Consider the following 26,621-nt stretch of genomic DNA (forward strand, 5'->3'; position numbering starts at 1 on the left):
AGAACAGATCCTTGTGGCACACCACTAGTCACAGGCCGTCTTGTGGACTCTACTCCTGAGTAAACCACTCTCTGATATCTCTCCGTCAACCACCCTCCTATCCATCTCACCAACCCTATGTCCATCCCCATATGCTGCAATTTACTGATTAGAATTCCATGTGGTATCCTGTCAAAGGCCTTAGCAAGGTCCAGTAGAATCACTGTAAACCCATTACCCTTATCCAGTTCAGCCGTCACTGTGTTATAATACGTGAGCAAGTTACTGAGGCATGACCTACCCTTCACAAAACCATGCTGTCCCCGATACAGTATCCCATTTTCTTCTATCCAATCTTGTATTTTCCTCTTGACTATTTTCTCTAAGACCTTGATAATGATTCCTGTTATGCTGATTGGCCGGTAATTTTCAACAGCAGCCTTGGAACCACCTTTGTGCAGCGGAACTATTTTCCCCTCTTTCCACCCCCTTGGGATTGACCCAGACCCAAGGCTCAAATTAAACAAAATGGTCAAGGGCACTGACAATTCTTTAGCCGCTTCACATACGACACGAGCTGGTATACCATCCAATCCCACAGATGTATTGACATTGAGGTTCTGTAATAGACTAGTTACCTCTACTTCATTCATCACAATTCCAGTATAAGGTGTTGGTTCTTCCATTCCTGCAAAGTCACCACCTAGATGATATACTCTTGCAAAGTGCTTGCTCAGTAATTCCACAATATCGACTGATTCAGTTACCTCCCTACCCTCAGCATTTTTTAAGATCATTCTACCATGAGCATTTTTTCTTTTACTTGCAACATATTGAAAAAACTGTTTGGGATTCTCTTTAGCCTGCGTGGCCAATTTCCTTTCGTAATCTGCTTTTGCTTTTCTTACCACCCTTGTTACCATCCTGGCCTGAGCTTTATACTGTTCCTGCGCCTGATGGTCACCTTTCTCCTTAAATTCCCTCCACAATTGTTTCTTTTTTTGCAGCTCGAGCTTAATAGTGTTATTCATCCATTTAACCCCTACTTGATTTATTATTCGGACTCTTGGTATACAGTCAACCATTGCCTCCTGCAAACAGTTCTTAACCACCTCCCATGCACTATCAACATCCAGCCCTTGCAGTTTTACATGCCATGGCACTGAGCCAAGCACACACCTAAGCTTGTCATACTTACCAGCCTGGTAATTCCACATGTACCCTGTCTTAATTGTAAATTCCACTCCTTTAGCCACCTCCCAAGTCATGACCTTATGGTCACTCTCACCAATTGGTGGCAACATGGTCATGTTCATTACAGCCACATTCTCAGTTGCAATTACAAGGTCCAGCACTCTCTTCCCCCTGGTATTTTCCACTACATGTTGCCATAGATAGTTGTCCCTTAATAACCGCATAAAATCCAATTCCTTCCTCCCATGTGCCTTCTCCTCTTTCCAGTCAATGTTACCATAATTGAAATCACCCATAATAATTACACTTATTTCTTCTATTTGCCTATGCATACTATCCCCACCATCTATTCCATCACCTGGTCTATAGCAACACCCAATTGTATATTTTATTCTGCTAGATTCTATCTCACACCAAACAGCCTCAAATGTGCTCTTTTCTCTATCCTGCAGTTCAACTTCTATACTCCTTGGCTGCAGCTCATCAGCTATCATCAATAACACTCCCTCCCCCCCTTTTTATTCACCCTGTCACTCCTGAACACGCTATACCCGTCGCATTCAATCCCACTAGTGTTATCATCTTCTGTCAGCCATGTTTCACTAATACCAACAACCTCTGGCCTGGAAATGCCAACCATGGCCAAAAACTCTTCCTTCTTGTTCCTAATACTCCTGGCATTAGTGTACATGAATTGCAGAAGCCCATTTGTCCTATCCCTACTTTGATGCCTTATACTAACTATCCCATTCTGATTTGTTGTCCTTCGTACTCACTCGGGCATAATATACTCATTCATACACTCAACTGCCTCCCTAAAGTCTGCATATCTACTCCCCCCCCCTTAATAAATCTAGTTTCCCTGAGTCTGTACATCCACTTCCACATCGTTCATCAACACTTTTTCAAGTCTCCGTACACCAACTCCATTCAAATGTAACCTATCCATCTTATATAAGTCCTTTCGCCCATCGAACTCATTCCACACATCCACAAATTCCACACCACTCTCCATGCATAACCCACGCATAAAGTCATTGGCAATTATGGCCCTCCTTCTAAACACTTCGCTGTCATACTGCGGTAATATACTCACCATCCTAACTCTCTCACTCTTCTCTTTTGCTACCTCAAATAATTCCCTCACATCCTCTATCATTTCCATTTTGTCCTCTTTCAAATCATTTGTTCCTGCCACAATTATCATCTCTTTCACCCTCTGTTTTTGCATTCGAATAGATTCGCTGACGTCCTTTATGTTCGCACCCGGCTGGTACGACTTCGTTAAACTCTCAACTATTACACTTCTTAATAGCGAATCCCCATACAGCACTTGCTCCTTCATTTTATTGATGTTCACAAACATTCTATTATTTGCCGTCACAGACTTTCGCCGGTTATTTGTCAGTACGTTCAGCACACATTTTTCCATACACTCCAGTTGCCTTTTAGCTCTGTGTATTGCACCGTTCAAACGGGCAATTTCGCTACTCGCATTTATCTCACCATTTTCATTATCAATCAAATCATCCATTCGTTCTGTATTTCTACCTTCATTTACACTTTCAACGACGCTTTCACACCTATCTGGCACTACCACGCAATTCTCTAGTACACTGCCATTTTCTACATTCTGACTATCGTTAACGATATCACTCTTGCCACACGAAACACGCTTGCAAATTCTCATTCTCTTTACACTTACTGCACATATTAACTCCACTATCACTTTCTAACCAGACTCCCACCGCTCTTCGCAAGGCATACATCTCACAGACAGCACATTGCATAAATTCGTTTACATCAAAACTCTTAAACAAACATGGCGACCTGGCCGCCATTTTTTTCTTTATCGGTGCCATATGTACGCTATCGTATCTTAAAATTAATAATTAAAATAACAGAAAACACGCAAAAATTGAACAGACATACCAAGAAACAAAAGCAAACAATACTACTTAAAATTCTAGTAAAATTTCTAATGTTAACACAAAATACAACTAATCTTTTCAGGAGCTCTCGACAAGCCGATGATCTAATCAGTGCGACACCAAGCGACAAGTTAATCTTGAAGTTAAAATTGGTTTGAACACTCTACTATTAAATACTACTTTTGTGTATTGGCTAATTTCTTTCTTATTCTTACACATTTAAGTGGACTAATTTGTATTATCTATATCCATATTTAACTTCTTTGCCAAAAACATTTTGCCTAAATATCCAAAGTAATAACAGGTTCACAAAATGTAGTGTTTTCTACCTTCCTGACTATTTTTGTAGTTGTTTTTTTCTCTCTCATATGAAATACAGATTTCATATCAAATTTATTACTTAATTTAGTTAATCCAAATATTGAATTTATGGCAATAAATGAGATTTCTTATGAGATGGCAATAAATTCAATAAATATTGAATTTATTGCCATCTCATAAGAAAATTAGAATGTTTCATTTTTCTATTAAAAACATTTACTTAACATCTGAATGCTGAAGGCTAGTGTATCTGTAAGCCTATGAAAAAAGAACAAACGTTGTGAAGCTCTTGGTATATGAATTTTCATCAAGGCAGGATCTTATCTAAAGCTAAGTAACCTACAGGCTTCAAATTCAGGACATCAGCCATTTAAATCAAAGTGCTTCACCTTTCACATTTTCTCATTTGTCCAAATCCTAGTATGATAGTTGCTAGCAAAAGAATGAATTATGTTTATGAATAGCAGTTACACTTACTATAAAATTTAATGTTAAACAAATGTACATTCTCAAGTGAATAATTTTTAATTATTTCAAAATAAAATTTGAAAAATTTTTGAGAAAGAATTAACAAAAATATTTTATAATAAATTTAGTTTAATCCTTTATCCAAGTGTGAGCAAACAAAGTTTGCGCCTGAAAGTATCTTCAGGACTGGGGTAAGGTGGTACAACACCAGGGCATTCCTTGCAAAGGTGGAGCAAGCTACCAATACTCCTATCTCAGTATCTCCCATAATGCAAAACACATCTCCTTGCGGATATGTCTAATGTTATGCATTAAGGGAAGGCCACAACCCAGACTAGTGTCGACCTTTATTGAGGTCTCTTCAGTGGGAGCCAGGCCTAAGTGGAGATACCAGGCAGAAGCATTAGCAGATCATTTCTACCTATAGGAGTTGCCAAATGGTGTGCCACCCTTTTTTAATAAATTACTCTGGATTTAGAGAAAGATGTTGAAAGTTATTATACTCTAACCAAGTGAAAAATAAACTTTCAACATCTTTCTCTAAATCCAGAGTAATTTATTAAAAAAGGGTGGCACACCATTTGGCAACTCCTATAGGTAGAGATGACCTGCTAATGCTTCTGCCTGGTATCTCCACTTAGGCCTGGCTCCCACGGAAGAGACCTCAATAAAGGTCGACACTAGTCTGGGTTGTGGCCTTCCCTTAATGCATAACATTAGACATATCCGCAAGGTGATGTGTTTTGCATTATGGGAGATACTGAGATAGGAGTATTGGTAGCTTGCTCCACTTTTGCAAGGAATGCCCTGGTGTTGTATCACCTTATCCCAGTCCCGAAGATACTTTCAGGCGCAAACTATGTTTGCTCACACTTGGATAAAGGATTAAACTAAATTTATTATACTCTACCCAAGTGAAAAATAAACTTTCAAAAATATTTTATTATGTAATTATAATTATACTTATAATTATATTTAATTATGATATAATTAAATATAACTTAATTCATTTTTTAATTTTTTATGTTGTGCTTATTTAATCTTCACATTTAAAAATTCTTTATAAGAAGACAATGAAAGTTATGCTTTTGCATTTTCTATGACAAATGTACAAGGTTGGTTTGGAAAGTTCTCGATTATAGATGTCAACACTATCTGCAAGATTTTTTTTTTTCTAAGTTGTTACATCTGTCATAATCATCCATGTGAAATTGCAAGTCATAGTCATTCTAGCAAGTAGTTTGTTTTATGCAGCTGTCTGAAGCAAAAGTGTTGCCTGTATCCCTTCAAATGGATGAAATTGAGTATCGTGCAGTTATAAAATTCTTTGTAAAAGAAGGTTTAATGCCAAAAGAAATTCATTCAAAGTTCATAAACGTTTATGGGCACTCTTCTCCTTAGTTTTTGACAATTAAGAAATGGGCTGCCGAGTTTAAACATGGCCGTACTAGCCTTGAAGATACTCCACATGAAGGACGTCCAAAAAGTATAACACCAGAAATCGTTGATCAAGTGCACGATATGTATGGGATGACCAGCGAGTTAAAGTGCAAGAAATTGCTGAGACTATAGGCATTTCCAAAGAACGTGTAGGATATATTTTGCATGTAGAATTGCAAATGAAAAAGCTTTGCACAAGATGGGTGCTGCACTTGCTCACAGCAGATCAAAAACACGCTCACATGAAAATTTCTGAACAGTGCTTGGAGCGTTTTAACAAGAATAAAACTGATTTTATGCATCAATTTACACTGGATGAGACTTGGATTCATCATTACACACCAGAATCCAAACAGCAGTCAAAACAGTGGACAAAAGCTGGTTGTTCAGCACCAAAGAAGACAAAGTTGGTTCCATCAGCAGGAAAGATCATGGCATCAGTGTTTTGGGACTAAAGACATTTTGTTTATTAATTATCTTGAAAAGGATAAAACAATAACCGGGGAATATTCTGATCTTTTAACCAGATTAGATGAAAAAATTTGTGAGAAAAGACCCAGTTTGCAGAAGAAAATAATAATCTTTCATCAGGACAATGCACCTGCCCACAAAGGTGTTTTGGCAATGGGAAAATTAAGGGATCTGCACTATAAATTGTTGGAACATCACCCTATTCCCCAGATTTGGCTCCCTCTGACTTCTATCTCTTCCCAAAACTAAAATTCTTCCTCACTGGTCAGCGTTTTTCTTCGAATCAAGAGGTGATTGCAGCTGTAGAGGGGTATTTTGCAGATCTTACTGAGAACCACTACAGGTATGGGATAATAGCACTGGAGCATTGCTGGAATAAAAGTATTAGCCTTAAGGGAGATTATGTTGAAAAATAAAAATAAATTTGAAATTATAAATTCATTTTTTCATTGTTAGGCCAGGAACCTTTCAGGTCTCCCTCATATTTATCCAAATAATGACTTTAACCAGTATACTTTTTACAGTTCTGAGAAGTGGATTTTTATTTTAAATTACTTTTTATTTTATTTCAGATGAATGCCAGTGGGCTCTTCTTAAATGCTGCCACATATACTCCCCTGTCACATCTACGAGGTGCTGGTGAGAATATAAATATGCCAAAGGACAAATATTCACAGTTTGTAAATACAGATTCACTCGCAAGTTCAGCAGCATCCACTCCAGTTCATCGTCCTCAGCACTTAGCCATACCATCTCTAGGGTTGTGGTCACCAATCCCCACACCTACACCAACTCCTTCAGAATTCCGACCAATATATGAAGCAGAAAGTCCTGATGAAATTGCTCTTGTTGATGCTGCATTTAGATATAACTGCCGTTTACTTAAGAGAACACCAGAAAGTGTTTTGGTTGCACTTCCAGGTATCTAATATATTTGATCTTTGTACATATCAGTAGGTCATTCTAAACTAATAAAAATCATTAAAAAAATCCACTCAGAAGCTCTCTCTCATTAGAGTATTGCATTTTACTTAGTTTATCATTTTGAATTTACAGCCCAGTAGGATCATGGATCACTGTTTATATTGTCACTGCATATCAATGTGCTAAGTACATTTTGATTATCACAATCTCTCTCTCAAAGGTTGTCTCTCTCTCTCTGTGGATAGAGTGAGGATAGATATCTGAGAGCTCTTTTCTAAAATTTTGAAGAGGCTTCGGGTCTTTAATAAATTGGGTTGGGTGGTCATGCTGGACAGTAAAAATCATCTGTTATCTAATAGCATTCATAAATATCCATGCCAGTGGATTTGAATCTACATCTGTAGACTGGAAAGTAAAATGCTCTCTACTCAACCATTTAACATCACCAGAGTCATTCTTAATATCTACTTAATATAAAGTGTTTCCTGTGGAATGTCATTTGGAGTAATAACTTGCCCTTTAGTTGAAAAGAAGTTATGTTAAAATCCCACATAGAATGGGATAAACATTTATAAGAGCTTATCAGTTAAAAGTATTTTATACTGTGGTGGTAATACTTGTTTTATACTGTGGTGGCAATATTTATTGCTCCCAGAAAATTGGATTTTTATTCTTTGAAACATAGACTGGCTGCTGAATACATGTAACTAGCAGATAAAATATACTTGTCTGTATAACCTTAGTTTTTTGCATTAAATCTGAATAATTCTTGGAAGTCTAGATTATCTTCATTAAAATAAAATCACTTCAACATGTTTAAGAATTTAAATTTTACATATCATTAAGAAAAACCTCCCTACACACCAAACTTCCATCACCACTTTCACGTATGGATTGTATTCAGTTCCTTAGAGCAGTGTTTCTCAAACTTTTCCTACAACAGAACACATCACAAATCCTGAAATTTTAACGGAACACCTTGGTTAGAGTCGAGTATCATTGGTCTCATATTTAATCTATAGCTAAGCACACACTATCGCCGAAGCAGGCTGTATCGCATTGCAAAAATGTGACAGCACACACTACAGGCATGCCAGGCCACAGCGCATTACATTGACCTTGCTTGTCAATGTAATGTGCTGTGTAATAAATCAATGTAATGTCAGTGTAATACGCAAAGTGAGGAGCACCTGATTTTCAAACATGTTTGAACTTGTCGCAGCATTTAAAACCATTCCAAAGTCATATCAATTTTGATAATTTTTCACGGAACACAATTCCATGGTGTTCCGTGGAGCATAGTTTAGGAAACTCTAAGGCAGTGTTTCTGAAACTAGCTCCCCCCCCCCTAGCCAAGTGCTGAAACATTTCTCCTGCATCAGTCCTATAAAACCCTTTAAGTAACTTAAATGTTTCTATCATATTTCACCTATCAACCAACTTCTGCAGCCCATACGCCATCAATCTATCCTGATAGGAAACATTCCATAGACCACTCACCATCTCCATCACTTGACTCTGAATCCTCTCCACCGCTTCCTCATCCCCAGGAGACCAGACATGAGTACAGAGTAATCCAAATATGGATATATCAAGGACTTATAAAGAGGAATAACAACTTTCTTATCTCTCTCCTTGTTAGTGTGTTCTTCAATAGCCAATTAATCTTATTAGCTACCCCAGCAATATGTCCTCTAAACTCCAATTCTCTGTCTACCACCATCCCTAAATCTTTAGCTTCATCTATTTCCTGAAGTACAGTTTCATCAAAGTGGTATACAGCTTGTAATGTACCATATGTATTCGAACATAGCTTGCCCTCATGTGTATCTCGCACCCCTAATTTTACTTTTATGGAAAAAGAAATTAAAAAGTTTTGCATATACCTCGTACAAAAAAAAAGTTTAAAACTTTAAGAAATAGTGAATGTTTTTATGGCAGTTTCAGATATTTTGGAATTCAGTTGAAGAGAATCAGCATTTCAACTCAACAATCATCGGCTTGCCTTTGTCGTTGAACCACATGATCTTTTGTTAATATCACACCAGTCATATGCATTGAGATGGAAACAACCAATACAGGAAATGTAGGAGTGAGAACATTGACTTCTACTCAATCTCGGGATGGAGCAGTGAATGAGGTGAGGTTTGGGTTGTACATGGAGTCAATGGCAATCAGCAGCTACAACCTAACTCTGGCAGGGAAGATTAAGAGACCATTATTAGAACTGTTGTGCAACTTGATTTTGAGAACGTGGGACATGATTTTGCCAGAAATAATTGATACAAAGTTGGGAAAAACTTTGAGAAGTAGAGCAGATGTGGGGGCTTTACAAGAGGAGTTTAATAAACTGAATGAAGAATGGGCACAGAAGCCAGATTAACAGTTCGATGTTGCAAAGTGGTAAGGTTTTAAAATTTGGAAAACAAAGATGGGATGTGTAAACTTGGTGGGGATATATTGGAGGAGGTAGAGGAAATAAGAGATCTGAACATGATGTTAGGGATCTAAAATTTTTTAGGACACATTTCTAAAACTGTGAAGACAACACAACAAATTCTGGCAATGATGTAGGACATTGACTTGTAGAAGTAAGGAGATTCTGGTTCCATTGTAAAAGACCTTTGATTAGGCTACATATGGACTATTGTTCACAGATTTGGTCACCTGGTTTACAGAAGGATGAAGAGGTATTGAAAAGGGTCCAGAGCAGTTAACTAATTTTGGAATATTGACTATAAAGATTAATTTGTTAATCTGTTACATGCTATTAGGAATTTAGTAATGTAGGAACTTTTTATGTTGTATTGTCATATCCTGTACAATCCTGACATTACATACCAGGAATTTGATGATGATAATCCAAAACTTATAGTCATTGCCATTAATATCGACCATAAAATTGAATGGAGAAAAAGCAAGGATCATCCACTGCTTATTCTGAACTGACAGTATGTCTGGATGCAGTTTCAAGAATGAGTAATGTCTTTTGGTTAGTAAAAGACATTACCATTTTTCTTATCTAGGATGAGATTCAAACTAACTTTAGAAAGGAATAGCAGTAAAAACTCACATAATTCATTGGTAAATGCACGTTTCTGATGAAACCTTCCTGTAGAAGCCAGTATAAAACCCAGAACATGATGGTACATGATCCTGTCATAATAAAAACTCGGGAAAGACTTCCTAAATAATAAGTCAAATAGTTCACTGTATTAGTGGGGCATTTGAACGTGCGAACGGGCAGTATAAGGTGGTATACAGTGTATAGGGTGTTCCATTACATTGATGGCTTTTTAAATAAAACCACCATTGTGAATGAAAAATAACTTTAAAGTATGAAATCACTCGACATATCAGGATACTAAATTATATATATACATCTGCTGTAAGCCAAATTAAAGTTCTACATAGTATGTAACATGATTTCCTTTGTATAAAACAATTAAGCGGTACTGAAATCTGCTTTATAATTGTTTCTTTTGATAGCCTATAGCAACAATTATTCTTAATTAGCTGGACTGCGAATGAATATATTACAAGTCCTTGTATCTCTGACTAGATACTGATAACAACCATGCCAATCACGTTAACCTTTAACTGCTACAGCCGAGTTAACTCGAGCGTGGAAAAAAATGGCGACCTTGCTATGATTGAGTTAACTCGATTTGAACTTTCAATGTGTAATACTCATTTAATTTAGTTTGTGAAAGCATTTGAATTGAGCGGGCTTATAGTGCCATCTCTTAAGATTAGAAGGAACTAATCTTCAAGCTTTTGTCTGTTTTGTGGTGTTATCTTCATAAAAATTGTGAGACCATGCACAGTGTTATCACAGCAGTCCTTGACAATAGGAGCCAGGCTATCACATGATGCAGTGATTCCAGGGTGTGTGACATTATTTGACATGGAATAAACAAATAAATTTCAAGATAAATTTTGGACACCCCTAACTTGAAAATAAAATTCCTATATAACAGTTTTGTTCAGTGACGTCAGTTTATACAAGAAAACAGTGCAAAAATGTGTAATAATATATTATAGTAACTATTCATATTATTATATACATTAGTAACCTCTGTTGGATGACCCTGCATGAAATGCAGGGTCGTCCAACAGAGGTATTGTGTGTAGTATTTTTTTAATATTTAAAAATTAGAATTTTTGAAAATTTGGATCATCTGCAAACATCTACATCATGAATGGTGAGTTTTTACAACATTTATGTTCTATAATAATTTTAGTTTAATCCTTTATCCAAGTGTGAGCAAACAAAGTTTACACCTGAAAATATCTTCAGAACTGAATATGGTGTTGTACTACTTTACTGGGGTAAGGTAGTACAACACCGGGCAACTCGTAGCAATGGTGGACCAAGCTAACATCACTCCTATCCCAGTATCTCCCAAAATGCAAAACACATCTCCTTGCAGATATGTATAATGTTATGCATTAAGGGATTGGCCACTACCCAGACTAGTTTCGACCTTTATTGAGGTCTCTTCAGTGGGAGCCAGGCCCAGAGGTGGAGATGCCAGGCAGAAGCAATATCGAGATCATCTTTACCTATAGGAGTTGCCTAAAGGTGTGCCACCTTTTTTATTAAATTACTCTGGATTTAGAGAAAGATGTTGAAAGTTTATTTTTCACTTGGTTAGACTATAATAAATTTAGTTTAATCCTTTATCCAAGTGTGAGCAAACAAAGTTTGCACCTGAAAAATCTAGATATTTTCAGGCGCAAACTTTGTTTGCTCACACTTGGATAAAAGATTAAACTAAATTTATTATAGTCTAAACAAGGTAAAAATAAACTTTCAACATTTATGTTCATTTTTTCATGATCTTATATAATTATAAAATATTTTATAATTGTGAAAAAACTCAGCAATGAGGGTCATACTGGTTATTTAGTATCTCAGCAGTTAAAAGATTAAACTCAACAAAAAATAGTATTTAATTATTATTTTTTCAGAATTAATCTCCAGCACTCCTTGAAATAAGTGAAATAGCATGCCCATACATAAAGAGACATATCTAGAAAAATCATGATTTTTCTAGATATGATAAAAATCTGAATGTTAATCTTGAAAAGGACAGAATATTAGCCTTCTTGGACATCCTTCTCTTCATACCCCATCTGGGTTGCTTCTGTTTAAAATATTTATGGTTAAATATTTGATGCATGTGGGTAATCCATAAACCCACCTTCATAGACTGTTAACATCAAATTTGTACTTGATAGAACACTTGTTGTCTACTTCAACCCCAAGGATCCTGACTAGAACTTAGTAATATCCAAAGCATCATGCTACAGAATGGCTTCACCTCAAAGAAGATTAAACATATCTGTGGACACAAACAAGTCTGTCCCCTAGAAACCCTGACCTGTACCTGCAAGTCCCTATTCTGTATCACAGGAATCTCAGTCAGTTTTCAAAGATCCTTAAAAGATATGATCTAATTCCGACATTCTTTAATGTAAATAAAATCTCCTGATTACTATCCACAAAAGGTAAACAGACTCCTCCTTTTCTCCCTCCCTTGTGTTTATCAAGTTCATTGCAATGGCCTCTGCTCTTACTTTGAACAAACAGGATTTTCTATTGAAAACAACTGTAAGACCCCATCTTACATCATCCAAAATAAGCCACAAAAAATATCTAGCCTGGCACAGCACAGAGTGGGCACTGACGTATCCTCTGGTCCAGTACAAGCCTGTTAAATCGTTTTAAGTTTGAACAGTTCTCATAACTGGCAGGCATTAACTCTCTCCCTTTTTTTTCCCCATTTAATTTTAATTTACTTTTATTTATATTTTTATTTTATTTTTTACCATCTGTTGCATGGTGACACTCTAGCATGTGGCTTATGTTTATGAAAGGGAATAATATTCCATTGTTTGTGCTCCATCTTATGAATTTGCTTAGGCACCGATGATCTAGTTACAGGCTGAAATATCTGCAGTTAATAAGTCATTATTAATTCTTTTGCATTAGTATCAATTTTGTTGGAATTTATGAAAAGATAACTGTACCAACTACTGTATATTAAATGAATCTTGGGAAAGAACAATAGAAAGCTTCTGATCATAGTTTAGATTAGAATTGATTGATCACATTTTTATTGTAACCATTTAATAATCTAGATGCCTTGGTTATTTGTATTAAAATCTTCTCTGAAGCAGATGGTGTGGACTCTGAAGTGTGAATAACATCTAATCTGTGTATGCAGTGTAAATTGATGTGTATGTATTCTTATGTAAGTGGACTTTAGAGTAAATAGTAAAGGACGGGAAGACTGAAAGATAATATGTAATAAGTATATGAAATTGTGGTTATCATTTTAATTCTGAATCAGATTCTTTCATGTCAGTTGCTTGGGTAGCTAAGGAATGTTATGGATTTGGAAGTCAGATTGTAAATACATAACGTGTATCTGATACTAGTCTCAGGCTTTAAAATCAGGAGACTATAGGAGACTTTACCTATTTATTAAATTTAAGGCTAATATTTCACTGGTATTATCCAGCATCTTCAGAGCATACAAACAAAGTTTGTTAGCGAGACAACCACAATCCGGTGTAACAGTGGGACTAGTACGAGTAATTGTAGCGTGTAACACAAAGATTAAAGTCCTAATTAGGTGCCATCTAAGTTTAAAAAAAATATTGAAAAATACCTTGAAACATACTCTAAACCTCAACAAGTATGGCTGTATAAATCTACCAAAGATTTGGGAGACAGTCATCCTAAGACCAAATTAATGTTGTTGTTTTTTTTAACTTAGATGGCACCTAATTAGGACTTTAGTCTTTGTGTTGCATGCTACAATTACTCGTACTGGTCCCACTGTTACACCGGATTGCGGTTGTCTCGCTACTGTAACAAACTTTGTTTGTATGCTCGGAAGATGCTGGATATAATACCAGCAAAATATTAGCCTGTAAGTTAATAAATAGTTATTTTCTTATCAATCTGTGTTTGCATCTATACCGGTAAATCCAATCAACATGTGTGATGAACACATAAGCCTTTCTACATGGCTGGATATAGGTACAATATTTTTGTTAATGGTTGTGAAATTTGATCTTAGGTTAATTTTGTATTGATTGCTTTTAAAAAGTTAGTGTACAGCATTTATTGTTAAAGACTTGAAGATTCCACTACCATTTGGAGAGTAAAAAGTTAATAAATCCCTAGATGTTAGTTGAAATCCATGTCTTTTATATGGTGAACTGCATTAATTTCACATTTCTTGGAAGTAATTAAATTTCTCTGCCAAATTGTTTTTACTAATGAAAAAATTATAATATTTCTTAATGATAACAAGGTGTTAATGTATAATGAATTCATCCAAATATTTTAGGTGAAGGAATTATGGAGTTTCCTGTACTTCATGTGCTTCCATTTGATCCTAATCGCAAAAGGATGTCTGTTATTCTAGAACATCCCTATACAAAACAAAAGGTGATCTACTGCAAAGGAGCAGATTCTAGCATCTTTACACATCTTGCCCCAACTCAGTCTGAAAGTGAGTCTTTCTCTCTCTCTCTCTCTCCCTCCCTCCCCCATCAGTCATTTATTTCAGCATCTTTGACTTCTTTATTATTATACATTTCTCCTCCTGCCCTCTCTTTCTCTCCTTCCTTTGCTAAAGAAGTAGTAACTAGGCATATAAGGTTGCATTTCATTAAAACTTTATGATTTATAATGCAGTTTTAATTTAATTTTATTTTTTCCTGAGAAAATCTGCTAAGTATAACTATAGGAGTACTATTTTGTTATTAGACATAGATTATCTCATCTTCTTCTTAACATGTTATGCCCAATGGTATATCATAGCCAAGTAACTCATCTTCATATATACTTGATTGTCATGAAACTGCATTAATCCTGTCCACATAGTTTGTTGTATATGTCAAAGTGTCTGTCTTCATGCCAGTTTATCTGTCTTGCTGAATGACACTTGACTTTCCAGAAAGAAAAATCCATGCACCTCTGTATGAGACTAACTCAGTTGAAAAAGCCCTTATAATCATTCTTTGTCTCCTAGGTGGGTTTGAACATGGATCCGTCTGACAAAAAGAGCATAATCGCTACTGACAGCTACAGAATCTTTATTTTTCATATGAATGAATAAAAAACTTTATATATGATATTTAATATGTTGATAGCCCTTATATTAGTAGTGTGAGTATTGCTGGTTCATCAGTTCAGATGAATTCAAAATTTATAGGTATGGTTATCAATAACCTATTATTAATTTAGTATCATATATTTAAATTATCGTATTAATCCAAATTATATGTGGGTAGTCTGAAAAGTTCTCATTGCAACACTATCAGCACGATTTTTTTTTCTGAGTTGGTATATGTCATAAGCATCCATGTGAAATTGCAAGTTATTCTATCAAGTAGTTTGTTTTATACAGCTGTCTGAAACAAAAGTGTTGTCTGTATCCCTTGAAATGGATAAAATTGAGTATTGTGTGGTTATAAAATTCTTTGTAAAAGAAGGTTTAACGCCAAAAGAAATTCATTCGAAGTTCATAAAAGTTTATGGGCACTCTTCTCCTTCATTTTCGACAATTAAGAAATAGGCTGCCAAGTTTAAACGTGGCCCATACCAGCCTTGACGATGATCCACATGAAGGACGTCCAAAAAGTGTAACAACACCAGAAATCATTGATCAAGTGCATGATATGGTATTGGATGACCAGCGAGTCAAAGTGCATGAAAGTGCTGAGACTGATTCTCTAGGCATTTCAAAATAATGTGTAGGATATATTTTGATGTAAAATTGCAAATGAAACAGCTTTGTGCAAGATGGGTGCTGTGCTTGCTCACAGTGGATCAAAACGCACTCGCATGAAAATCTCTGATTTTATGCATCGATTTATTACAGTGGATGAGACTTGGATTCATCATTACACACCAGAAGACAGAGTTGATTCCATCAGCAGGAAAGGTCATGACATCAGTGTTTTGGGATGCTAAAGGCATTTTGTTTATTAATTATCATGAAAAGGGTAAAACAATAACCGTGGAATATTATTCTGATTTTTTAATCAGACTAGACGAAAAAATTCATGAGAAAAGACCCAGTTTGCAGAAATAAAAAAAATCATCTTTCATCAGGACAATGCACCTGCCCACATAACAAAGGTGTTTTGGCAATGGGAAAATTAAGGGATCTGCACTATGAATTGTTGGAACATCCATCCTATTTCCCAGATTTGGCTCCCTCTGACTTCTCTCTTCTCTTCCCAAAACTGAAACTCTTCCTTGCTGGTCAGGGCTTTTCTTCAAATCAAGAGGTGATTGCAGCTGTAGAGGGGTATTTTGCAGATCTTACTGAGAACCACTACAGAGATGGGATGATTGTGCTGGAACAAATGTATTAATCTTAAGGGAGATTATGTTGAAAAATAAAAATAATTTTGAAATTATAAATTTGATTTTTCATTGTTAGGCCGAGAACTTTTCAGACCATTCTCATATCTCATCAACCAAATACACATTCCTGCTACTAAATTAGATACAGATGTACTTTATACAGATGTACGTAAATGTCACTTATACAGTGTATATGTATAATACTTAGCCACAGCGTCGCCACATGTTCTAGGCAACTATTTATGAATGCTGTTGGTCAGTAATTGTGAATAGTGTTGATTGTAATGAGAAAAATAAAGGAACTTTTGGATTTCAATAAAGGGCTTGTGTGGGCGCCCATCTGGCTAGATCCATGATTTTGAAAACAGCAGAGCTGACTGGTTTCTCAAAAAGGTGAGATATCATGGGTGTTTAATCAGTGGAAAAATAATCTATGTTGCTCCTCTAAGAGGCATAACTGTGGTTCTAAAACAGTCTGTCAGGAATGAGATCGCAATCGTCTAAGAAGGCTTATATGGACAAACATTACTTCCTGTGTACAGCATTTGACCAAAGGATTTAATGAAGGCTGTTCCTGACCCATATCTCACCAAACTATGCACAGGGAATCGAAGAGGATTGGTATTGGAAGTCAAAGTAAAATAAGTTTCTGATTCAGTAGTTGGTATATGTAATTCTGTATGAATTTCATTTGCAGTTTCAAAATATAATTTGTACAGTAAATTTTAATTTGAATATAAATGCATTCTTGATCATCTGTGATAGCATTTCGAGAGTTGTCAAAATGATAATCACAGAAATGAATAAGAAAACATAAATATTAGTCAAAGAGTTATCTCCATATCTCATCGGTAGTAGCGATGCTCTTGAAAAGACCTGGGTTTGAATGCTGTCCAGGATGTGATAAATTATTATAACATTGGTTTGAACCAGAGTTACCCCTATATGTTATCAGACATCTGAAGGCTAATTTTGCAATTAAACGATGAGGACATAAAAGCATAAAATGTAGTTTAAGAAGAATAGGAAAGATACCCTGACAATCTCATTGACTAAGAGGTTGAAGAGGCAATTTTTTTTTTTTCATACATTAGGAAGATTAAGAACTTTCATTCAAAACTTGTTTCTTAAATGTTATGAAACTCTAGAAATGGAAGATGGAATGACTGCAAATAAATGTACAGACATCAAGAAGATTTCACAGAGGTAGGTGGGACTACTATGTATGGAAATATGATGTCTGCCATTGATTTAGCTCTCAGTATGTCCATAGACCTCAGTAAAGGTTGAAACTAGTCTGGCTAGTGATCATTGCAATAATGCATGTAATTTTCATGTCCAAAAAAAGTGAGTTGATCATTATGGTATACTGGAGCAATTCAGGCTTCGCCATTACATTTAGTTATTAAAGTAATGAAGATATCAAGTTATCTGTAAAAAAAACATATATATCCCATAACATGTAATTTATGAGATTAGATATCTAGGAGTGATGGTGGACAATTACCTGAAATTTAAGGACCACATTCACAAGTTGTGAATCACATCTGATAATGGCAATGATGCAGAGGACCCTGACATGCAGAAATAGAGGTTTGCCATTTATAAGGCCTTGATCGGGCCTCATATGGGTTATTGTGCACAGATTTGGTCGGCAGGTTTTTCTTCATGACAATGAGGATATGTTGGAAAGGGTCCAGAGAAGATTCACAAAAATGGTCAGTGGGCTTTGGAATGTGGAGTACATGGAGTATGAGAGAATGTAAGTTGCAGGGCCTTGTGAATAGGAAGAAGGGAAGGGGGAATATGATTGAAACATATAAGCTAGTCAGGGTTTGTTATCAGGTTGACATGGAGATTTTTCATAAAATGGGAGAGGGGTTAGAACAAGAGGCCATTGCTGGGAACTATATAAGGAGGATGTGAACAGAGGAGTGAGGAATAGGTTTTTTGCATGGAGAGTGGTTGGTGAATAGAATGCATTGCCTGAGTGTGTTGTGAATGTAGATACATTGAATCAGTTTAAAGCTCGGTTGGATGAGGATTGTGTGCAATAGTGTGTACCTCCCATGATGAGTCTCCGACTCCATTGAGATCAGATGTTAATAATAATAATTTGTTTATCACTATGAATTTTAGCATTACCTTATTCTTTTTTTTTCTTCCCTCTCTCAGGTATGCAGTATATCATATCAAAAACACAACAACAAATCAATAACTATAGCAGAAGAGGACTAAGAGTTCTCTGTATGGCCAAAAAGGTAATTTTACATGAAGCTTAAATATCATATTTATTAGTTCAATGGAATCAATCCACTTACATATTTATGAAGTTTTTCTTTTTTAAGCATTCATAGGTAAAAAAACATTGATGGTGAAAAAAGCTGTTGTCAAATTATCAGTTTAAAAAAGAATAATTGCTTTTCTTAGAGATCAATTAAAAAAAGGCGCATTTTGTAATAGCATTCTTGTTTAGTGAAACTGCCCATCATCACAAAGTTGAATTGAACCTAGATATGTTTTTAGCATATGTACTGTTGATAATTTCATTTTGCCTAATTTTGCCATTAAAATGATGCATTTATAAAGAAAGCGATTAATTATCATTTAAAATCATTTTACCGACAAAAATGGAATTATAATAGGCAGAAGAAGAATCTTTCATCTACCAGTCTAGGCCTGCTTTAACAGCTTTCCCCTTTGCATTTTATCAAGTATCTTTTCCAGATCTACAAAACTTAAATACAGATCCTTATTATTTTCACAGTTTCTGGATTATTTATCTTTATGTAAAAATAAAGTCCTGACATCTGACCTGAACCCAGGTTTTTCTTCTGCAAATTCCTCTCTCTAATTCTTCAGTTTTTACTACTTAGTATCTTAAGTATCTCGAGAAGATGCTAAGAAAAAATTAGAAAAATCAGAAATATTGAGAAAAAAAATCATTTGGTGTGTGTGTGTGTGTGTGTGTGTGTGTGTGTGTGTGTGTTAAGCTGATACAAAATAAAATTTGGTCTGCTGATTCCCAGATTGTCAGCCCATCCTTGTTTGTTCAGTATTCAGCAGATACATACCTACTAACAGGGTACACACCATCTGAAAGTGAGGATTGGACATTAGGCCAAAAACCCTATTTAGCTCTCCACAGTCCTTAAAGTTTTTGTGGAAGTTTCCTTCCAGTTATCTAGCTTTTGACCCTTAAGTGACTGCTATATAATGTATTATATAGGCGTCTAAGTAACAGTTAACATAGATTAAAAAATCTGGATTTTTTACTTATATCCAGGATCTTATCTTTGGATATATTTTGACCTAATTAAGAGCCTTTAGCCATAATTAGAGGAAGTGTTACTTAACTTTTAAATAATAGTCCTGCCATACATTTTTGAAGGGAGTTTAGACTAAACATTTCCTGACCACTGTCCAATAGCATGAAACTTATAGTTGTCTTGTTTCCAATCAGACTGATTTGAATCTTCTGTATAATTAGCTTTTCACTTTGGGGATTTTGCTAAAAGGTGAAATTTTCTGTTGAAGATCTTTAAGGATCCCTCTTTAAAAAAAAAAAAATTTAAAAAAAAAGCACACTCAGTTTTTTTCTTCTTTTTTAGATAATATCTCCTGAGGAATATGATGAGTGGATTGCAAAACATAGAGAAGCTGAAATTGCTTTAGAAGATAGAGAAAAGCTATTATATCGGTCTGCTTGTCGCATAGAAAATAATTTGGAGCTCCTTGGTGCTACAGGTATAGAAGATAGATTACAAGATGGTGTACCAGAAGCAATAGCAGCACTTAGAGCAGCTGGGATTGTTGTTTGGGTGTTGACAGGAGATAAGCAGGTAAGGCAGTATTGAAAAAGGTGTTTCAATTATACATGCAAGCTTCTGGTTATTTTACAAATTTATGTGATTATATTCATAGTAAAATAATAATTCAGATAATCTAGTTTATCAGGATTGGAGTTAAATAGAGTACATTTAAACCATATTAAATATATAAAGAATTAACTACATTATTCAGAAAGTTAGAAGTTGATACAGACAGCTTCCAATAAAACATTATGGTTAGACTTGATGTGTGCATTGTCAAATACAAGCATATGAACTGGCTGATATATTGCTTATCGCATTCCATCTCTGCTAAGAAGTTTCAGTAGACCACATGCTGAGTATTAAACCTAGATTCTTCACTGTGGGAGCAAATGGATAATTTCAATATGTCTGATATGCAAGGCACTTAATTTACTGTCTAATATGTTTCTCCCTGGTTGTGATGGCTAGACCACAACACACATTTATATACTTTTTTTTCTGTATACATTTCCAGTATGTTCAAACATTATGATTTCTCTTAATAAAAGTCCAAACATTGAAATGTGTTGGACTTTTATTGAGAGAAATCATATTCTTGATCTATGTGTTGTACAACGGGTTGTACAACACATTGATCAAGACAGCATATCTTGTGAACTCGTGACTTCTTTAATGGTGGATGAGATTGCCTCAGGATTTTGTAACAAAACCAACAGCCTTGTCAAGAAAATCTTTATCTGACTGAAAGAAATTAAAGACCTGTTATCTTTAAAATACCAGTCATTCTTAAAGTCAACAAACAAGAAGTGCTGTTGATGCGGACACTGAAGATTCCCTAATATAATAGTTATCAGGTTAATTGTCCAAACTCTTGGTCCCACACTTTAGAGAGACAGGAATAGATATCAAAAATCCAGAGATTTTACTAAAGAGGAAAGCTGAAGACATAATTCTAAAGTCGGGGGGAGGGGGGGTCACAAATGTTACTCATATGGGAGCACCATTTATATTCAAAGTCAGTATTGCAGGACAACATGTCAGTTAATAGTTAATTGATATTCACATTTTTATCGCACACCTGATTGATATTATTACCATATGGAAACAGATCTTGATCTGTTTCCAGGTAATTTTACAAAAAATCAGTCATCTTAGAATAAAATTTTCTCTTGTAAAGGGAACAAGCAACATTATTCTTTCTAGATGTTCACCTTCAACATGAAATTGACAGTTTCCTTTCCACATCAGTATGGCACATCTACTTTCTTTAAATACTACACTGCTCAACAAAATTAACAAAACAGAAAATGTGATGTAATACATGTAGTTTGCGATGAAGCAGGACAAAATTTAGTATAGTCATGTACAAGATAATAACAATAATATGAGGAGACAGTGAAAAACATGGCATAGGAATGAGGGACATTACATTGGGGACACATAAGAATTACTAAAAAAAAAATCACATTGCAGAGGTCAACACAGTATGTTCAGAAATATGATCACATAACGTCAATACAGCTTATGATCACTTCTAATGGCTGAACAGCTGAGAGTGGTGGGCCATCTTCAGTATAAGTTCTGCCACACATACACACACCTGCCTCTACTGTGTGTCTCTTTTTCTGATGTTGGAAGACTGTTTCCTCATTCTTTCCAGATCAAAACTTTTAGAATCCATTTGCAGGCCAAAACAGGACTCATCAAAGAAGAGAAATGTGTTCCATTTGCCAGGGCTCCAAGTCACTTGTTCATGTCACAAACTCTGCAGTAATTTGGGGTTAATGGATTCAAACTGCTGGCTTCTTTGCATAGAATCTGCTTGAATTGAGTCTTCTTAACACAGTCTAGTTGGAGATGTTTTTCACCTGAGACTGTAGCAATCTCAAGAGATGAGTTAATGATAGGACTTCGTACAATTCTGTCTTGCTGTTAGAACTAGATAGCAGTCTGTTCTAGTTGACTTAGCCCTCTGGCAACTTTAACCAGCTTTTCTGGTAGTGGTTCCTGTCTCCTCAACCTGCATCCATAATGACACTTGATGACACATTAAACCATCATGCCACTTTCACCTGTGACTGCATGCTTCAAGTAGTTGAATGATCTACCATCTCATCTCAAAGAATCATCTAAAACAGTGTTTCCCAAATTTTTCAGTATACCTAGGCATCCCTTTTAAAATGTTAGTAATACTAGCACATCCTCTTTCAGGCAAAGGCAATTTAGGAGAAGTTATATATCATTCATACACAAATAATTATAAATGTATTTATTTCTTGATATTTGCATTATAATAAATTACAAACAGGCTAAACAGTTTTTTCTATTATTTAATAATAGAATAAAATTGTTTCATCTACAGTGGAACCTCGGTTGTCAGACAGATTAATTCGCTCCTAAAGGCTGTTCGGAAACCGATTTGTTTGAAAACTGAAACCATTTTCCCATAAGAATTAATGTAAGATGAAATAATCCGTTCCCGAACCCCAGATGATTGCTTATTTAAAAAGGGTGATCTCTTTCCACAAATCTTTGCACCTCACACCATTTCACACACATTTCTTTGATCAAAGAACTAGGAATCCTTCCTCTGACTCTGAAGACATTTCTTCAACCACCGTCTTTTGCTGCTCCATCTGAAGGTGTTCCAGTTCTTCCGTAGTGAGCTCATTCCTGTGGTCCTCCACATCAGCATTGCCAACTTCCAAGCCCATGCTTTTGCCCAGAGACACAACATCATCATCGATGACAGCAACATACTCGGCCTCAAAGCCCTCAATGTCTCTGTGCCTGATACACAGTCTGGCCACAATTCCTCCAGGCTGAGTTTAAGGTCCTGTAAGTCACTTGCACGCAGGCTTTGTCAAAAAATATTAAGCAATGGAGGATATTGAAACAGTGCTTTAGTGTAGAGTTTCTTAAAGTTCGAAATGACCTGCTGGTCCATGGGCTGGATTAGAGGAGTCGTGTTGGGGACAGGAACTTCACTGTGATAAAATCAAACTCCTCCATCAACTCGTTCTCAAAGCCTGGAGGGTGAGCAGGAGTGTTGTCCATCACAAGAAGGCATTTTAATGGCAAATTTTTTTCTTGAAGGTATTTTCTCATTTGGGGCAAAGACTTCATGGATCCACTGAATAAAAAATTGCCTGGTTACCCAAGCCTTACTATTAGCACCACTCGTACCACAGTTTTTTAAACAGGTCATCATGTAATCACCTCACTTTTTCACAAATTACAGCGTAAGAAACACTTTCACCAGCTAACTGTTTGTTTTATCCAAATCCGCAGCGATTTTTCCACTTCTTCAATCGTCTGAGATCTTTGTATAGTAAGAACTTGCACTCCTTTTATAATATCAACTCCCTTGATCGCCTCTTTATTTTTGAGTATTGCACAGACAGATCATTGATATCACCATGCCGAACTGCATAACAAGATCCAAGACACGAACGTCATTTTCATGTTTGGATAAGATTTCTTTTTTTCACCTCTATCGTGGTTCTAACAACTTTTCTTTTCACTTTGCTGCTATCGCTTTCTTTCTTCGATCCCATAATGGCTTATTTAATAATAATTTATATAAAAAAAGAATTAAAAAAAAACACTGCAAATTCGAGCAGGTGTCTGGATTGAGAGGAGACTGAGCCATAAGTGATGCTTATGGTTCAAGATAAGAGGCGTTCGACAACCGAGGTTCCACTATACTTGTAATTTATTATGTTAACATTTTAGATATATACAAATTATGAAATGTAATTTTTCAGTAATTGATTCAGTAACTATTCTATTGGGAAGAAGTTAGCTTGGTGAAATCTGGCTTGATATTTTTTTTTTAGCTGTGGTGGGGAAGGCCTCCAGGTCGAAAAGATGGTTTAATTTTTGTTGTTGTTGTTATTTTGTTTTGAGGTTCACAAGTGCAAAAAAACCCAGTAGATGCATGCAAATAGTAAAACAGTTGCTGAAGGCCATCACAGCTGGAGATACAAATGATTCCAAAATTTCTTGGAGAGTTCAGACTGCATGCTTTGAAAGATTTGAATTTAAACTCTTAATACAAAAAATTCAAACTGTTGGAATATGATCATGCCATCATCCAGACACTATCCTAATAGAGGCCCAGTCGATACATGCTGCCAAGAGACATATTTCGTTTAAATATTTCTTTTAGATTTTTAGTTATTAAAAAAGTAAATATATAGAATATATTCACTCTTATCTCTCAAAATGGAAATGGCAATAAAAATATATAAGTAAAGGAAAAAAGTACTGAAAATTAAAAAAAAAAAAAAAAAAAAAAAAAAAAAAAAAAGTGCCTCATACCCCCCCCCCTCCAAAAGATCTTTTAATGGATACTAATCTAAATGATGCCTTGAAGGTACTGGAGATATGGCTGATCTACCAAAAATGGGAATGAAGTGATGTGGCTGTAACCTATGTTTTTATAAGCATAAGTAATTTTAGTTGTGTGCATGGCCCTATTGAATGGTAGGTCAATTTCTATTGGATACTTGGAATTTGCTTGCCAAAATTCCTGTTATATGAAATATTTATCTATGAAAAATATTCATGAAAAACATTTCATTCTATTAATTTTGTCATGCAATGTACATTCATCAGCCCTCTATTGATGAATGTACATCCCACCCATCCTAAGAATATGGAATAATCAAATCTCTATTAGTCAAGTCTCACTGTAGTAAACAGCATTATAACAAACTACTAAAAAGTAAAGTTAGATCCTCATAGATAATGTTATGCTAAAAGAAATTACCTATAGCAAACTATTTACTATAACAAACTATTCCTGTGGTCCCTATGTACTTGTTATTCTGAGAATTGACTGCAGCAAGAACTCACAACATGTGAGCTCTTGCTCACATTTTGCTGTGAAGTACATCTACAACAGGAAATTTCAACTATTAAGCAAACCTTATTGCTCAAATATTATGTAACCTAAAAGTGACCCAAAAAATCATCGATGACTTCTCTCGCATCCTTCAAATCAAGATGAAATCCACAGAATTCCTATAATTTGTGCAATAGGTGCCTCTGTATTGAGAGTTCTCAAGAAGTTTCAGCTGACTGCCACCTTCAAGCCTATCAACCAAATCTGCCAGCTCTTTTCCTTTCTGAAAGACAAGCTTGTTCCTTGTCACTATCTATGCATTTATCAAGTTCCTTATGACTTATCCAATTTAGTCAAACAGGCTGTTTAGTTGAGAATCAGTCTCTGAACATTGGCATCATTTTTGGTGGATTAAAGCTCATAAATTCAGTTTACTCAGTACAGAGTTCATGCTGGCCCTGGGATCCTTTGGAATAATACCAAATTGCTTCAGTGAAGTATCATCAGATATGAACAGCTGTTCAAATAAAGCTCGAAACTTGCTACATTATCTGAGTCTGAATCTTAGCAGTGATGGACTGTCCATTCCCAAAGTTTGGAAAATTGTCATTTCCAGTTGTGTAAAATAATCCCTCCTGATGAAGTTCCTAGTAGTATTACTGGGAGGGACTATTCTCTCTCACTATACCAAACATGTAGAGACTACAGGCATAGTTTATTAGAACAGATAGTTTGCTATAATTAATTTTCTTTAGCACAGCATTGCCTATTGGAACTTTTTTTTAGTACTTTCTTATAGAAAACAGGTATGGTATGTGTTCTGTAACAAGAGTTATATGCCAATTTAAACCTAGCACTCGTGCACACACACAGTGACCGTATCTAAAAACAATCATTGTTATACTCAGTGATAATGAATGTGTTGCATCTGAATTCCCCATTTGTTCTCTTATTTTGGAATACTCAGAATGAAATGACAGTTAATTAAATGCAGTAGTGGGTTCTTTTCATTTGATTAGATATTTCTTTTCACTCATAATTCCAGTTACCCAACAGTGGTTTCTACATAGAGCTAATTTTTTATTTTGATAGTATAGTTAACAAGTAGAATGCTTTGGATTTGAACAACTCTGCATCCTCAACTAGTCTCATGAAAAAGTAGTCGCAGCGAAAGTAACAGAATAGTAGCCAAGTGGCATCATGGTTTAATCAGATCTGTTTTCTTCAGTAAAATTGATACTTCATTCAGTACTTGCATATGCTGCAGATTGATTCTCTACTGCAACTCATGCAGCTCAACTGTGTCTAAATATCTGGTGGTGGTGGTGTACAAACTGATGCTCTGCCATATACATATCCAGTGGAGATGTCATTTGGATTTTATGCATACTGTTTTTAATCCTGTCAACCATTATCTTGATTGTCACAGTTTCTGTCATTTTTGTAACTTTTATTGCCTACCTACTTTACATCCATGTGGATGAAATATCAACCATCTTACACTTCCTATCCATATTTCAATGGAATAGCAATGGTATTACAGTTTAAATGGACACTTTGCATCCATGTTTTGGTTGATGAAAATATACATCATGGCCAGTTGGATGGTTATTCTCAACTTCACTATGTATTTTATGAGTCTATATGTAGATCATGAGAGAAAATGCATCCCCCCCCCTAAAAAAATGGAATCTTGTGGAAGCTATGATTTTTCAAATGGTTCACAAGATTGGTAAGGTCATGTTACAGAATCATTACAATATTGGTGCATGCCTTCAAGAAATCCTGAGGAAAACCCTCTCCTACCAGGTGTCTCACTCAGGTAGCAGATG

General features: G+C 35.6%; 1 protein-coding gene across 1 annotated transcript in view; it reads left to right on the top strand.

Moving 5' to 3' along the window:
* Nucleotides 1–26,621, top strand: part of LOC150100680 (phospholipid-transporting ATPase VD) — a 292,342-nt gene that overhangs the window by 187,256 nt on the left and 78,465 nt on the right. Inside the window, exons 11-14 of the mRNA XM_090401109.1 lie at nucleotides 6,377–6,725; nucleotides 14,096–14,260; nucleotides 18,301–18,386; nucleotides 19,737–19,967. Coding sequence (XP_090257235.1) covers nucleotides 6,377–6,725; nucleotides 14,096–14,260; nucleotides 18,301–18,386; nucleotides 19,737–19,967 — 831 coding nt within the window. The remainder of the gene's footprint in view (nucleotides 1–6,376; nucleotides 6,726–14,095; nucleotides 14,261–18,300; nucleotides 18,387–19,736; nucleotides 19,968–26,621) is intronic.

The sequence above is a fragment of the Typopeltis vanoorti genome, chromosome 12 (genome assembly GCF_054136105.1).
Source record: "Typopeltis vanoorti isolate ZY-2024b chromosome 12, IOZ_Tvanoo_1.0, whole genome shotgun sequence".
Classification (NCBI taxonomy): domain Eukaryota; kingdom Metazoa; phylum Arthropoda; class Arachnida; order Uropygi; family Thelyphonidae; genus Typopeltis; species Typopeltis vanoorti.